General features: G+C 37.1%; 1 protein-coding gene across 2 annotated transcripts in view; it reads left to right on the top strand.

Annotated features, from left to right (window-relative positions):
- Positions 1 to 16497, top strand: part of tnrc6ba (trinucleotide repeat containing adaptor 6Ba) — a 166157-nt gene that overhangs the window by 22071 nt on the left and 127589 nt on the right. For both annotated transcript variants that reach the window (XM_052043407.1, XM_052043406.1), the window contains exons 2-4: positions 4710 to 4780; positions 5497 to 5596; positions 13558 to 13626. In XM_052043407.1, coding sequence (XP_051899367.1) covers positions 5543 to 5596; positions 13558 to 13626 — 123 coding nt within the window. In that variant the 5' untranslated portion in view covers positions 4710 to 4780; positions 5497 to 5542. The remainder of the gene's footprint in view (positions 1 to 4709; positions 4781 to 5496; positions 5597 to 13557; positions 13627 to 16497) is intronic.

Here is a 16497-nt window from a genome sequence, read left to right as displayed (position 1 = left end):
TTTATGTGTAATATAATTTGGAAAGTGTTTAATTCAGACCAGTGAATCTGCTTGTGGCAGCCAAGGGTTAATAAAGTTCTTTCTCTACTGCAATACTCTTGAAATGCCAGCCTCCATTTTCTCTACAGTCGTCTCAGCATAATTATTTCAGTGTGATGTTGTGAAAACTACATGGGTTTCTGCTTTCTTTCCTTCTCTGCCTCCTCCCACCTTTTCAGTTGACAGTCATCCGTTTGGTTATGAGGTGGGCAAACTGCCAAATATGTGTGACAGCAATTAAGCATATGCAAAGCAGCGTTGCGTGTTGGGGAGGCGGTGCCTGCAAGCAACCATTCATCAGGACCTCAGTACCCAGCAAAAACTGCTTTACTACAGAGAGCAAGACCAGAATTTTGTTGCCATTTTTCAAGTTCCCACTGTGTGTGTCTATGTCTGTGTGTTTCATTTTGTTTTTTTCATTTTCTGTCCCAGTATTTGGCTGGCTTTCAACCGTCGCAGAAATCTTTTGTCTTATTTTGTCGTTCTCTCATCGGTTGAGACGCGCTTGAGATTGGTGAGCGTTAAATGGGAATGAAAAATATGCAATTTTTTTCCAAAACACAAACTGTACCCCATCTCATTGGGGGAGAAAATAAAGGTCATATTTAGGAAGGATTTCAGATAGTCAATCCTTGCATATACAATTTTTGCAAAAAAATGTTTCATTTTTTAATTCCCTAAGAAAATAATGACCTACTTGAGATGTGGTCTGAATTGATAATTTGGTGCAGATTTCTTTCCTTTTAAGTGTGGATTTACTTTGCTGTGCAGTGTTGATATTTGTATTTTATGTATTTTTAAACTTTACAGTTTAAAATATCATCTGTTTATTGATTGCTACTTTTCAAAATGTTGCCCTTACAGTAATTTTACTGTTCTATATTTGCCACACTGCATATTTCATAATGTTGCTTGCTTCTTTTAAGAGTCTCGTGCACATCTCTTCCTATGTAAAGCCTTGCAAATTTTTTTTTGTTTTGCTGTGAATTTTGCCTCCTTTCCCTACTCCTCAACTCTGCCCACTGGGCAAAGAACCAGTGATGAACAGGTTCCAGTTCATTGTTGGTCTTTTGCCCAAATGATCCATCTCTGAATTTGAACCTTGACTGTGAGCATGTCAAATTTTTTGACTGAAGGAGATATCACAGCTGATAGATGCTATCTGATCCAGCAACCAGGCACACAGTTTTTCCAGCAAGCTGGGCACCAATCAGGAGGCAAGGTTAATTTGCTTTCTCTTCCTTCTCACAGGTGTGATATGATGGTTGTAATACCACAATGATGAGATCTGTTAACTAAGTGGAAATAAACTATGGGATAAAGTAGAAAGCTTTTTAGCTTGGGTAATTGAAATGTAGGATCACGATGGGTCGAACTAAGACAGAAAGAACTAAGACACTGGAAAAAGTTTACAGTGTCATTTCTTCTTCACTTTCCTCCCCTCCCCACACAACTGTGCAGTTGTAGTGTTATGAAGGCAATACTCTGAAAATTAAAGGATAATGTAATAAGGGCAGTATAGTCGATGGGAACTTAGATGTTCATGTAGATTGGACAGACCAGTAGAGGATGAGTTTATTAATTGCATTCATAGTTTCTTCTGTCTGGTATATCAAGGGACCAACTAAGGAAGAGGCATTTTGGACCTAGTTTTGTGCAAAGCTGGGTTAATTAGTAACCTTGTTGTAAAGGTGTGTCTGGGGATGAGTCGTCATAATAGAATTTTTATATTAAGTTTGAAAATAATTTAGTTAAGTCAAAAACAAGAGTTTTGAATCTGAACCCATCTAGTTTGCTGAGTATTGGCTAGATCATATTGGGAAAGTCAATTTTAAAGTCAGTAGATTAGCAATGGCAAATATTTAATAAAAGGATTTGTATTGTGACTCCTAATTCAAAATTCCCCAATCAGGGAATAATTGCCCACATTTACCCTTTCTGTGGGCCATTATATCTGGGGATTTGATGGATTTTAGTTCTATTAATTTCTCCAGTACCTGTTCTGTACTAATACATATAGATATTTCTTTATGGAATAAAGTACTTTATGCAGTATAGATGGTCCAAACATGACCATTGAGAAGTTAAAAATGACATGACTATTAATGAAGTTTATAATATTGCTTTTTTAAAATAAAAAAACAAAAGTTGGAAGTTTAATTGAGAAGATTTTAGAGTTTGGCTAAGGATGACCTTGGGAGAAAATGATGTGAGATAAATAAAAACAAAATGTGAAAGCTTTTATTGGTATGTAAACAAGAAAGAGATAAGTAAAGTGATTTGGGTCCCAAACTAGCACAGAAAGAAATTATAATTTAGAACAGGAAATGGCAAAGAGATTAAACATATTTTCATAACATAAGCTCAATGTACTCTAGAAATAGTTGGGAAACCAAATCTCTGGTGAAATGAGGAACTTAAAAACTAGTATTAGTACAGAAAAGATTCTGGAATAACTAATGGAGCTAAAAGCTATCAAATTTCCAGACCTCATGATCTGAGGAAAGAGTAGATGTTGGAGATTATTCCTGCTGGTTTGGGAGTTTTGAATTAGGAGTTGATCTCAGAGTAAGGAGTTGGCCATGTAGGACTGAGATTGCATGAAGAAAATTCTCCCAAATTTTTGTAATTCTTTGGATGTTCAATTGTTTTTAAAAAAATCAACATAGATTTACTAGATTTTCAAATGCAAAAGGGATTAAGGATTAATGGGGGTAGTTCAGAAAGTTATAGCTGAAGTGGAATATCAGCCATGATTATAGCAGACATGGTTTGAATAGCCACGTAGCCTGCTTCTCCTGTATAAGTTATTCTTTTTCACTTGGTCTTCTTGCTGCACATTACCTTTGCTCAATGAGCCTTCCAGGGAATTGAAATCCAGATTCAATGCTCGTGGTAAAATAGATGAATGCTTCCTGATTAGGCCATTCAAAGTAAATATCCTTCTATGCAAGTATGGAACCAAAGAGAAAATTAACAAAATTGGGAGTTTTCACTTTGGTTGGTTGCTCCTTTTGGGTTTTGAATGGATTGCTGTGGTCCATGATAAACTAAAATACTTGGTTGTGGAATGTTGGCTGATGATGGTACTGAGCAACAGTGAGCTCTAGCTTGGTAACTGGGGCCCCTTCAGATTCACTGAGTGATGTCTGAGGTGTCCTTGTACTACTAAACCATATCTGACCATAAGTGAGAGGAAAAAGTAAGCTTAATATATTGGCATTTAGACATGCCATAACTGGGATAGAGTTGTGAAGTAAAATTGAGGACACATGTTAATATATATTTTATGATATGAGGGTGATTAACAGCTGGAGCAGGTTGCCAAACGAACGTGTTGGGATCAGATGCAGAAAGGACTGGAAGTTATAATGGGAAGTAGGTATGGACGGCTTTCCAGTGGAGTGAATAAAACATGATTAAGGTCTGTGTCTATCTAAATCAATTTGATGACTCTTGGTCTCTGCATTTTCTTTTCATTCCCAGTCAACAAGTACAAACTTGTACTTTGGGGTGAAGATTAGCAGATGAAACAAATGGTAAAATGACATGAAAAATACAAATGCAAATTCAGTAATGCAGTTACTTTTGTGAAATAATTTACAGCTGACTTAAATCACTTTTATTCTTCCTCTTGCTTTATATAATATCGAGATAAAATTGTGTTTGATGTCTAATTTACTAATTCTTGGGACATGTGTGTCACTAGCAAGGTTGGTGTTTACTGTCTGTCTTTGGCTGCATTTATGAAAGGGATGGTGGTGATGATGATACCTATTTTCAAGGATTTGGACCCAATGTCATGGAAGAGTGGGTGATGTATGTTTAAATCGGTTGGTGTGTGATTTAGAGGACATCTTTGCGATGTTACCTTGTAACTGCTGCCTTTGAGTTCCTAGGTGTTGTAAGTTTGGAAGATGTTGTCATAGAAGACTTGGCAAATTATTGCAGTGCAGTTTGTGAATGTTACACACTGCAACAATGGTGTGCTGATGATAGAGGGAGTGGGTTTTAAGTTAGGTGGAATTAACATTTGCAATACCCTGGTCAATGGTACCACTTGTTCTGATGAATAACTTGCATGCTCTGTCACCCAAAACTTGAAAAGAACAGTTTGAATCTTACAGGACTACTGAGGGACATGTGGTAACAGTGTGTTAATGGTGGAAGAAATTTGTGTGGGGGAATTAAGAGTGACTTGTGTAATGCCTAAGATGCAATTTAAAATGTATTTGCTCATGCACTGTTTCGTTTCATCACTCACATTCTTAGGACATCCCAAAATATTTTTCACCCAGCACCTGTAGTTGTTGCAATTTGTTGGAAAGTGCTGTGGTTGGTATCATCTCACAGAAATATACACATCCCTTAAACAATACCAGGCTAAAATCAATATCGGTACTAGTATTAATATGTTTATGGTTGTGGAAGACCTTAATTAGAATGTGCAATTAACATATCTTTTGAAATAAATGGCTATTTTGGAACATAGACTTGGAAATAATGCCTTGGAAAAAATAGTATTCTTGTACAAATGAAAGATAAACTTCTTTAAAATAATTCATATGAATGCTTGTGCACAGAAATGATTGTCATTTCCCTGCATGTGAAACAAAATAAAAATCTGGTGAAGTAATAAAATGTATAATTAATTGTTATTTATGTTGTAGGATCTTTGCACCATATGTAGTTGGGAGAGAAGACTGGTTGGGCTATAGAAGCCCTTGAAAAATTGTCACAGGTAATAGATATTTTCTAAATAAGTGGTGGGTGAATTTTTTTTTGGTGGTGTAACCCATCCCTCAATTTGTATTAAAGTCTATTTTTGCGCTATTACATAGAGTAGCAAGCCATCTAGTTTGATGTCTGGAGTGGTGTAGCAGTCTGAGTTGTAGGAATTGTGATAACACATGTTAAAATGCACTTATTAAGGAACTCAGTAAATGAGAAATGTATGAAAATGAGCATTTTGTTCTTGTAATTTACTTTTAATCCATACTTCCCATCTTCTCCCAAATTTGAGAGCTAGATAGTTTTAATCTGTTCACCATTCAGTAATTGACTCCATTTGGCACTTGGTTGCTTCTTGACTGGTGTTGGAAATGGAACATTGCCACACTGGGGTGCACTTGGGACTAATGCATGTTGTTAGTGTAGAATAATATGAGCTATCCTGCATTGTTCCGGACTCTGGTAAGCTGCATCCAGGTGAAATGGAAAATATTTCATTCCCCAACTCTAGACCCTGGTTTCAGATTATTATAATTATGATGTATTGGTTTCAGATTATTATAATTGTGATGTAGTGGAGCTGTAAAGTCCTATTAGTGGATGGGGAGGGTCTCAGATTTAAATGCTTATAATGGAGCCTAAAAATATAATTGGTTGCAATAAATATTTAATTTGAGATGTCTTTGTGACTTCATAATCTGTTAAAATGTTTCTCTTTTTGAACAGTGTTTGTACAAAAGTGTTTGCGGATATTTGCACAGAAACCCTTCTCATGCAGGTTAATGACGGGTCAAGGCACCAGGAAGCAAATCCCAAGACCTTCAAGGTAAGGATGTCATTTTTGGTGTCTCTGGATTGTATTAAAGTCTATGTTTATGGTTTGTTTGACTATTCTATTAAAGGAATTTCTTGGGGATTCATGTTTTGTGTTGATTTAGATGCTAGCAACACACACAGTGCTAGAGGAACAGCAGCATCTATGGAGGGAAATGGACAGTCGACATTTTGGGTCGAGACCCTTCATCTGGACTGCCGAGTGCCCAGGTGAAGGGTCTTGACCCGAAACAACATCAACTGTTTATTTCCCTCCATAGATGCTGCCTGATCTGCTGAGTTCCTCCACCTTTGTGTATTGCTCCAGATTCCAGCATCTGCATTCTGTTGTGTCTCCATCTTGATTTAAATACTTTCAGCTTGGTCAAATTGGGGAGTACTATAATTGACCTCTGCACTCTAAGACTATAAAAGAGGAAATTATCTAAATCCCCAAACTGGTAATTGTACTTGAACTGCTGATGGAAACTATTGTGTTTGCAGATGTTGTGATGTACAAGCAGCGGAATAGTCTGTCACCACACAGTATCCAAGCTTGTTTCCTAGCAAGAGCTGGCAAAGGTGTGAAAAATTGACCCCAATATCCCAATTTTAGTTGCTAGGATCCTTTGTAGGAATCCTAAGTGAAAATGGTACCAAGGATTTGTTTTTTGTATCTGACAAATATTAATGGTAGGTGCTGGGGTGCACTTGGTGACACTGAACATTTGATGTACTACATAGATTGGTACATAAAACTTTACCCCGACCCTCAGTGATTCTCCAGACTGTGCTTTCTGTTCAATCTTATCTCTGCTATTTTGTTAGGAGCCAATCTGGTATAGGTTAGAAACCCACCTTTATGCAGCTTAAAAGCTTATCTCTTGCAGATGTGGGAAATAATAGAGACTAAGTAATGATCATGTTCCCATTTAAAACATTGTCTTAGAAGATAGTGCAAGCATGCTGACTATCATTATGTCTAGGAAGTGATGTACGGTACCAATGTCAAAACTCCTAGAAACCTAATGTTCCATACAAAAACTTTGCTGTTTTTTTACACTGAGTAACTTTTAGATAATTTGAAATCTTTTAAGTCAACATTCTACACAAAAAGATGCATTTCACTGTGTGTTTCGATGTACATTTGACTAATAAAGAAATCTTATCAATTGCCTTCCATCTGTTACAATATCACAGTAGGGACAGTTAGATAAAATTGTGATTAGGTTTGCATACTAAATTCCTTTTTTTTTGTATATATACTTGTACTTGGTTCAGTACTGTAAACTAATCTCATACAATCTGGATATCACGAAGTCAAAATGTTTTTATCTAAGTATCATCTCAGGACTAGAACATAAAATGTCCCAATAGGACATTTGAGGAGTTATTATAATGGTCATGGTGCTGTTCTTTATCAGGATGAGAGAACTAAAGCCCAGAATCTGTTCCAGTGATCAGGTAGATATTAAGAACTATGCAAAGGAAAGTAAGGTGTTTGCCCATCAGTTTTCCTTCCACCTGAGGCGAGAAGAAAAAATTAAAATGTGTATTTTTATTAAATGTTGTGAGGGGTGTTTGGAGGAACCTGCCTGTCTTTGTACATGAATTAATGAAAGTTGTGCATGTGCAGCAGCAGTTAGGAAAGTAAATAGTACATTGGCTTTTATTGCAAGAGGATTTGATTACAGGCATAAAGGCCCTGTACCTGGAATATTGTCTGGTTGCCCTACCTAAGTAAAGACGTGCTTGTGATAGTGGAAATGCTAGATTGATACCAGGGATGGCAAGATTTATCTGTTGAAGAGAGATTAAGCAAACTAGAGCTTTTAGTCTCCAGAGATTAAAAATAATATTAGATGATCTCATTGAATTATACAAAATTCTAACAGGGCTTGCCTGGTAAATGGTAGATGCAGGGATGATGTTTCCCTCGGCTGGGCTGTTTAAAACCAGGGACCGCAACCTCAGGATAAGAGATCAGCCATTCAGGACGGGGATGAGAAGAACAGGTAGTGAGACTTCGGAATTCTGTACACGAGAGTTGTGGAGGCTCAGTTGTGGAAGATATTCAAGTGAGAGATGGATTAAATTTTGGTTATTAAAGGATATTAAGGTTAGTGCAGGAAAGTAGTGTTTGGGATTAAAAGAGCAGAGAAAGCCCAAGAGGCTGAATTGCATACCTCTGCTCCTATTTCTTATGTTCTTAAGAAAACTCGGCATCTGCTGTTTATAAAATAGCTCAGTGCATAAAACTTTTAGCCATGTTTACCTAGCTAATAGCCATCTTGCACTTCAAAGCAAATCATTTTGTGGAATAAGTTTGGGATGTACCTGAGTGATGGTATAATTCTTTATGATGTCTGCTCACACTCCAGTTTATCTATTAAGACAATGATTTTCATGTTTGTGATTTGAGCCTACTCTACTCCACTCAATAGAGTTGTTTGACTTCTTGCTATTTGGAAAGTCTATAGAATTATATAAGCATAAATGAATTTGCACCAAATGAGGTTGCACAAGACGTTTCACTTCATAACTGCAAAAATAATAGAATGAAAACTTCCTAATACAACCATAATAAAAATAATCTCCCAATTGTCTCAGTATAGTTCTATGTTCTTTATTTTACCTATTTTAAATAGGAATGTATGGGATGACAAGTTTAGCCCATCTGAGTTGCTCTAAAGTTTGACAAAGTAGTGGAGTATTTATGAATCCTCAATTGATTTGACTTGTCAAATATTCCGAGAAATCATTATTGTCAACTTGATTGGTTCCTGGAGAAGCCACTTGGGAAAATTCATGGCTGTCAAGTTAAAAATAAATGTATGATCAGTCTTTATTGACCATGCTCTTCTGAATTTAATATCATGACCTAGGTCCATAGTAAAATGTTTCTTGAGGTTCATGACAGCTATAAGAATCCAAATCTCTTGAGTCTTTTGCCCATTCTACATGAACTCAAGATTCTGCAGTTTCTCGTTGAAGCTGAAGTATCTGACACTAAGAGTTGCACAATTTGCCTTTACTATCTATTTTCCAACACTATGATTTTATCATTGCCCAGGCTGCAATTGTTGCTGCAAAGACTCATTTTTCTTGTTGCTTATTCATAATTGCCCTGAGTTTGAATTGAGCTTGGCAGACCACTTCGGGGCCAGTTAAGAATCAAACATATGGTGTGAAACTTTTCATCATACTGAATTCAGTGTTTTGTTTACAAGGCACTGCATGACCCAAGAAGCTATGAGTTATTTACTGTTGGATACACAGTTTCAATGGCAGGTCCACCAATATCTCAACTGCTTTCTATGCAGTAACCTCTAGGATTTTGTTCTAGATTTCTCCAGTTCCATCTCCTCCTCTCCAGTAAGTTATACTATATGGTCCTATGCTTTTTTTTTAATCATTAGCAGTCAAGTACCATTTTTGAGGGTTGGGCACAATAAAAAAAATCTCGGCTGTCTTACTTCATTACAATAATGATGCAATGTTAGAAGTGCTGTCTTTTGGAAGAGACATTAATCTGATGCCTTGTCTGCTGCTTTTCCGATTTGATGGATGTAAAATATCTTGTGGATCTTCCCAATTATTCTGGCTGATATTTATCGCTCAGTCAAAACTACAAAAAACAGTATCTGGTCATTATCACTATACTGCTTGTGGGAGCTTGCTGTGCACTAATTAGTTCCCTTGTTTTCTGCATCATAACAGTGCTTTACGGGCTACAAATCAACGTGAACTGAAGGATGCTACGTAAATGCAAACCTGTCTTTATCTGATTCTTGATGATGAATGTTAGTAAACTATTTGTTTATAAGGAACAACCAAGCTTTGGCAAAGCCCATGCCCTCATTTGCACTTTCAGCACTGGTACTGTTACCATGTACCAATTTTCTGTAGTCAAGAGCTTGGTATAACTTGTGTCACTTTTTCAGCTAGAATGAGCTGACACAGCACAGACCAAAAATTGACTATGGGATGTTCTTTGTCTGGGTGACTCGGCCATTTGCTAGATAAACACCTGGCCATAGGGGAAACCTCAAAACTATTTCAACATTGTCGTAATTTATTTTGGAAATTTGATTATTTTCTTCATGTAATGGTAAAGTTTCTACCTTAGGCTTAGACGTGATTTTTTTTTTAACTCTGCCTTCGAGCATGTGTTTGGAGTTAATCATAGCAGCACATACATTATGGGGACTTCTAATTGCTTCCTGCTGCAACAGTAAGGAAATATGAGACTGTGACACCAGTGTGTAGAACCTGAACTGGAGGCAGCTGACTGAAAGAAGTCATTGAGCGTGCGTTGAATTAATATTGGTGGAAATGAATTATCGATGTAAAGCATGCTTCAGTGACCCTGTCGTTTCAGCTGTCTCTGTTAATTCCAATGCTCCTGTATCATCTGAATTTTTCTTTGAATAAACTGCATAAGGCTAAAACAGAAGTGAGGAGTCTGTAAATACTGGATATTTGTTTATCCAATGTTTTGCAGAAATCAGTGGCCATCCTGTATTTTGGTTAAGTGGTTCTTGTTTATGGGTGAGCTTTGACAGTGACTGTTGCTGGGTGTCTGGCTTGGCTCAGTGAGAGCACCGTTGTGGATTCAAATTGCAAAACTTGAGCATGTAATCTAGGCTGACACTTCTGTTAATTTCTGAGGGAATCCTGTATTATAGTGATCCCCTCTTTTTAAAGGGACATTAAACTCTTTATTCTATCTACCCTCTCAAATGGATATAGAAGGTCCTCTGGTGCTATTCAGAGAACTGCAGGAGAGTTCCTTGAGTTACTCCTGTGTAATGTTTATTCTTGAATTAACACTTGAAGTAGAATACCTATTCATTTTCTAAATGTAAAATAGTGCAGAGCTTTCAAGTCTGAAATGTTGGCTCCATTTCTCTCTCCACAAATGCTACCTGATGTGCTGAGTGTTTGCAGTTTTTTTTTCCTGTTCTAATTATCTTGTCACTTTTAAAAAATGTTCTAGTTGTTCATAAATTGGCTGTGGATTCCCTTCATTTTAACAGTGACATCACTTCAAAGATCACTTCATGTTTCATCAGCTGTGAATTGCTTTAGGTTGCTCTGAGGTTTTGAAAGCTGCTGTAGAAATAGTTTTGTATTCCTGTTCATCCTTGTGAGAAATTGAGGCCAAACTGGATCTAATGTTCACTTTCAGCTATGCATTACTGACTTGTGTCAAGGAATGTGGAACCCTTGCCATTTTTTATTTCTTCACTAGTCCAGGCATGTAGGTGGTTTTCATAGCTCACTGCTGTTACTTGAACACAATTAAAACCTGTAGCTTTTACATCTGTTGCATTTTGTTTTTTAATTGATCTTTGCACTCTTTTCAGAATTAAAAATAAATAACAATGTATTAGTTACTACTATGTAACATCATACACTGGGTTTTGTATTTTCTTCATTAATGTTACCAGTCTGCACTGCATTTACTGACTGGATGATGCAGTTTTTAAGATGACAGAACTGGCTTTCATACTTGAAGTAAATGAGAATGCTAGCTTTTTGGAGTTGACCGCTATCCTTTGTGATCCAAAGTGAATATGAGTAGACATTGGGTGGGGACGTGATCAGATACTTCGGCTATCCTCTCTATGATTCTGAATTTTGTTAGGAAGGAACCAACATCCAAGTGACTTACCTTCAGACAACTGGTGTCCATGGAACCAGATCAAGTCACTAGATAATGGGAAAAGTGGGAAAAACATGCAAGTTCATTGATTTTAAAATTTAATTTAGGACAAAGGTATGTTTAAAAATGTCATAGTTCCACTTATGAAGTGTTTTGCATGAAGCTCTCTGTAATGTGGGTGCTGGTTATTCATTTCTACAGCAACTCAGAGGCTAAATGCTGATTTTTTTTTTGCTGCTCAGCATCCAGAATCATTTAAGCAAGTATGGAATTTTTATGGTTTATTCCATATTCTTATTTAGCAGCAACAAACTAATCAGTTAGAATCATTTAAAAAAAAGCATTCATCCCACCATTTCTACGCTGGTTGAAGAGAGTTATCCAGTTTAATTCAACCTCTCAACACTGGACCTGTAGTCTGTCAGTTATTTCCAGTACATATTCATATACTTTTAAACGTGATGGGGGTTTTAGATTCTATCAACTTTTCGGGCAGTGAGTTCCAGTCCCTTGTCACTCTCTGGGTGAAAAGATGATCCTTATCTCTCTAATTCTTCTAACATTTACCTTAAGCCCATGCCTCTTGGTTTTCTTCCTCCCACTGTAAAAGGAAGCATGTTGCTCCAATTTACTTTATTTGGGCCCTTCATAATTTTGTTCTCCTAGATTAAGGCTTCACACAGCAACCTCTATTCCAAAGAAAGCAACCTCAGCTACCCAATCTTTCCTCACAGTTATAGCTTTTCAGTTGTACCGATATCTTGGCAAATGCCTTATACTTGCTTTGTAGTGTAGGCACACCTTTCCTATAATATAGTAACCAGTATTGACTGTATTCAATATAGAGATAGATTAATTTTTAGATATTATGAGAATTGAAGGATATGGAGTTACTGCCGGAAGGTGATGCTAAGGTTAAAAAAAATCAGCCAGATCTTAATTGAATGGCAGAGCAGGCGAAATAGCCTAACTCTATTTCACATCTAAAGATATAAAACAAAAGAGAATGTCCTTTTGTCTCGTGTATAGCTTAGTAACAAAACGATCTAGAAATCTGAAATTTTGCATATTCAGCATAAGGATGTACATTACATCCTTTGTTTTTCTAAAACTCCCCATTGGAGGCCCTCCATAGCCCTGGGGGGCCTAAATTTAATTTTCCCCATTGAAAAGTGATATGTTTTTTCTTAGATCTATTTTTAAGGTACATTGCTGAGATTTTCTTTTGAATTGGTTGTTTTGAAATTGAGTTTATTTATCTCAATTCAAAATTATATCTATCATTGCCTTGCTGCAAAAGAATGGGATATTGCAGTGTCATAAGAATGATGCGTGTGTCCTGCACTTAGCTCAGCAATGAAACAACCTGAAATCTGAAATTTTGCAAGTCAGATTTAGCATAAGAGTGTGTAAATTTACTTGAATTCAATGTTGTAGAGTTCAGAAAGCACTATTTCTTTTTAATCCAGTGTAAAAAAAAAGTATAAATTATTTTATAAATTCAGAACTATACTGTGCTGGAGGATTAGTCTACGTGATATGTTCGACTTGTAGAAAGGGCTTTAAACCACATTCCTTATGACTTGTGTGAGATTATTACCATTAGTAAAATGGAGACACTAGAGACTGCAGAAGCTGGAATCTGGAGCAAAAAAGTGAGCTGCTGGAGGAACTTGGTGGTTCAGGCTGCATCTGTAAAGATTAAGTGGACAGTTGACGATAGAAGGAAATGGACAATCAATGTTTGTTTCAGTCTAGATAAAGGATCTTGACCAAAATGTCAACTTCACTTTCCTTTACAGATGCTGCCTAACCTGCTGAGTTCTGCCAGCAGTCTTTTTTTGTTTGTTACCAGATTAGCTACCCAAAGCTATAAGCTGTGGCACTCATTTGCCTTTCTCTTCTGTATTATATAGGTTCTTGTCATTAAACAATGAACCAGATTATGATTCATTTTGGATCTGTAGGATAGCATCTCCTGGAATGTTTTATTGTCTGTTTGTGCTCCAGTGTTGTGAAGTGTTTGGTAGTATGTGGTTTCTGTTTCCTTTCTCCCCTCTATCACCTGCTCTTGCTCATATATTTTCATTATTTCTTTCTCCCACTTTCGGTATGTTTTCTTGCATGTGTGTTTGATTGCTCCCTCCCTCCATTCCCTTTCTCTTCTTCTTCTTCTCTAACAACCGCTTCTATGATGGTATGGTGCCATGTCTTTAACTTTTCCACCTCACTGCTGATCTATGATCCAGGATTTAATTTTGTTGACTTTACAGTTTGTTCAGAATCTGATGTTATTCTGTTTCTAGGAGATGGAGAAGATGACAGAGGAACTGCACATACAGACCAAGGAACAGAATGCTAACACGGAGGTTCAGGTAAAAATGATTGTCTGCCTTTGGGAATGAGTGACCTATATTTCATAGGTTACCTCGTTTTGTGTTGTGTGCTAGTGCTGTTGCTTATGGCCCACTGCCACAGTCAGCAGTATTACAACAAGTAAAATTCCTTATATTTTCTAAGATGGGTTGACCATTAATTTTAAAAGTCCAGATGATCTATTGAGGCTAACTGCCAGAAAGACCACCTTTAGGAAAAGGAGGAGATGTTCTCTTTAGAAGTACCATAGGTGCACATTAAAGCCAGTGTAATTGCACTTTACACAACAATGCAGGAATTGGGTTGTTCCAAGAGCTTTGTGATTTTTAACTTCCTTTATTTAGGGGAAGCTTTTTCTAACTTCTGTTGCGTACGACCCAGCTGTAGTTCTATGATCACTTTCACCTACACTGCCCCACAAAGTTCATTTCCTATCCATTTTTTAAAAAGTCTATAGAACTTCAATCAAATTCCTCCTTCACTTCCTATGTTCCAATGTGTAATATAATCCCCCACAGTCCTGGTAAACAAGCAAAAAGTTTCACTGCGATACAATGCTAAAATGATTAGGTATTGAGGTCACCTTGGTTGTCGTGAGCATTCATTTTCCCATTAGATATGTTGGAGTGAGAAGTAGCCAAGAATCACTGTCTGCTTTTCACTTAACCATAATGTTCAGTGGGAAGAGTGTATGGCAAGTTCATAATAATATAACTAAGAAGCAGAAGAAAAGTGATTACTAAAATTGGATCAAATTAACTAGAAGTGATTAGTTTGCCATTGAAATTCCCTGACAGAATCCAAATTAAAAGGGAGATAAAAAGAAAGTTGTGAATGCTAAAAATCTCAAATGATTGCAAGTGCTAGGGACACACATCAGCTAAATCAACATCAGCGTGAAAGCGGATGTCAGTGTTTGAATTGGGACTCTTTCATCATAGCACTGTTAAAAGGGTCTCCACCCAAAAGGGTAGCCCTCCCTTTCATCTTTTCAGATACTGACTAACCTTCTGCACAGTTCAGTAATGTTATGCCTAACTGAAGGGAACAATTTGCTTTTCAAATGATTGTAGAGTATTATTTCATCATCAAGGTTACAATTGTCCTGTTCATGGATGATTGTGTTTCCTAGTTTGGAGCGACGGTTTGTATATCTGCTGTGAAGTGTTAGTGCCACCACTTCCCAATGGATGGAAAATGCAACGTATCTGTCAGATTCCCTAAGTTTCACTTATTTTAGTGTTGACAAAGTCTGTTCAAGGCCATGTGCTACTGGCTCATGGCTCTGCCACGGCAATGGTGCATATAGATAAACCTAGAACCTAATGTTTGTCATTGCATGATGTCCTGATTTGCAAAAATGGGTGGTATTCATTATGAATTTTTAGATTGATAGGAAATCCCATACTCTTAATTGTCACGTGCTATTGGTAACTGTTGGCCTTCCAGTAATAACATCATGCATATTGTTAGTATAAAATATCTAAACCAGGCTAAAGTTATAATCTGTCTTGCTTTGTTCCATTGTTAATTCATCTCTTTTTAACTTGGTGTATTATTAGACAGTTCTGAAGTACCGACTATAGTGGGATGGAATGACCTGCTCTGCCAAGAAAGGACTTTGGTGACCTATTGCCCTTTTGTTTTGAATTTCAACACCTGATATGTGATAAACAGTTACTCGGGGCTTTAGGTATATGAGGGAATATTTGAAGGGACATACATCACAGAAGGAGGTTATTAGTTCCATTGTGGGCCTGTTGAAAAAGAGCTACCCAGCCTAATCCCATCTTCTGGTTTAGGCCTGTAGGCACTAAACTATAAATTTAGTTCCAATTACTTTTTAAATGCAATGTGTTTGGTTCTACCACCCTTTCAGGTAGTGAGTTCCTTACCCCTACCATTCTCTGGGTCAAAAGATCATCTTCCCTCTAATCTTTCCACCAATTACTTTAAATCTATGCCCTGGTTTTAAACCCTTTTTGTTAAGGGAGATAGATTACGTAGAAAGGACCTATCTAGGTCCTTCATCTCAAAAGTCTTCCCTCAGCCTTCAATTTTCAAGAAAAGCAACCCATCCTATTCAGTCTTTCCTAATAATAGTTAAAAATTTCCAGTCCTGGCAACATCGTGGTAAATGTCCTATGCACCCTATCCAGTGCAATCACATCTATGCTGTAATGCGGTGACCAAAACTTTATGCAGTCTTCAAGCTGCATGCAGTTCTAATGTAGCCTCCCAACTCTTACTCTGTACATCAGCAAATAAAGCAAGGGATCCCACTTATTTTAGTCACATTGACTTGCCCTAATACCTTCAAGGATCTTTGGGCTGCACTTCAAGCTCCCGCTGATCCTTCATACCTCTCACTTTATAATATAGATCCTTGCCTTGTTGCACATCCCCTAATGCATAGCCGTGTGCTTCTTGGTTATTCCATTTGCCACTTTTCTGTCTAATTAACCAGACTATCTGTCACCTTGCACTTTAGTAGTTTTCTCTGCACTTTCAACAACAACTTTATCATGGCCCCTATATTTCACTAAACCATCAATATGTATACAACAGAGCAAGGGACTAAGTACTGAACCCACTGAAAGCAGCCTGTTTAACAACATCTGTGAGATATTACTTTTTGCTTCATGGCAGTGACTGGTTCTGGATCCAATTTGCTGCTCTCACATGGATTTGATACGTTTTTATCGTTTCCCTATCAAAACTCTTTCTAATTCAAGTACAAAGTATTCTCTTCAAAAAAAAAACCTCAAATCAATTTGGTCAGACAAGACCTTCCTTAATAGATCCATCCTGACTTCCTTGATTAATCTCTGCCTTTTGAAAGATGGTGTCTCTCAGAATTGATTCCAATA

The sequence above is a fragment of the Pristis pectinata genome, chromosome 33 (genome assembly GCF_009764475.1).
Source record: "Pristis pectinata isolate sPriPec2 chromosome 33, sPriPec2.1.pri, whole genome shotgun sequence".
NCBI classification, from domain to species: domain Eukaryota; kingdom Metazoa; phylum Chordata; class Chondrichthyes; order Rhinopristiformes; family Pristidae; genus Pristis; species Pristis pectinata.
Note: the sequence above shows the minus strand (reverse complement) of the source record. Positions and strands in the feature narration are given on the sequence as shown.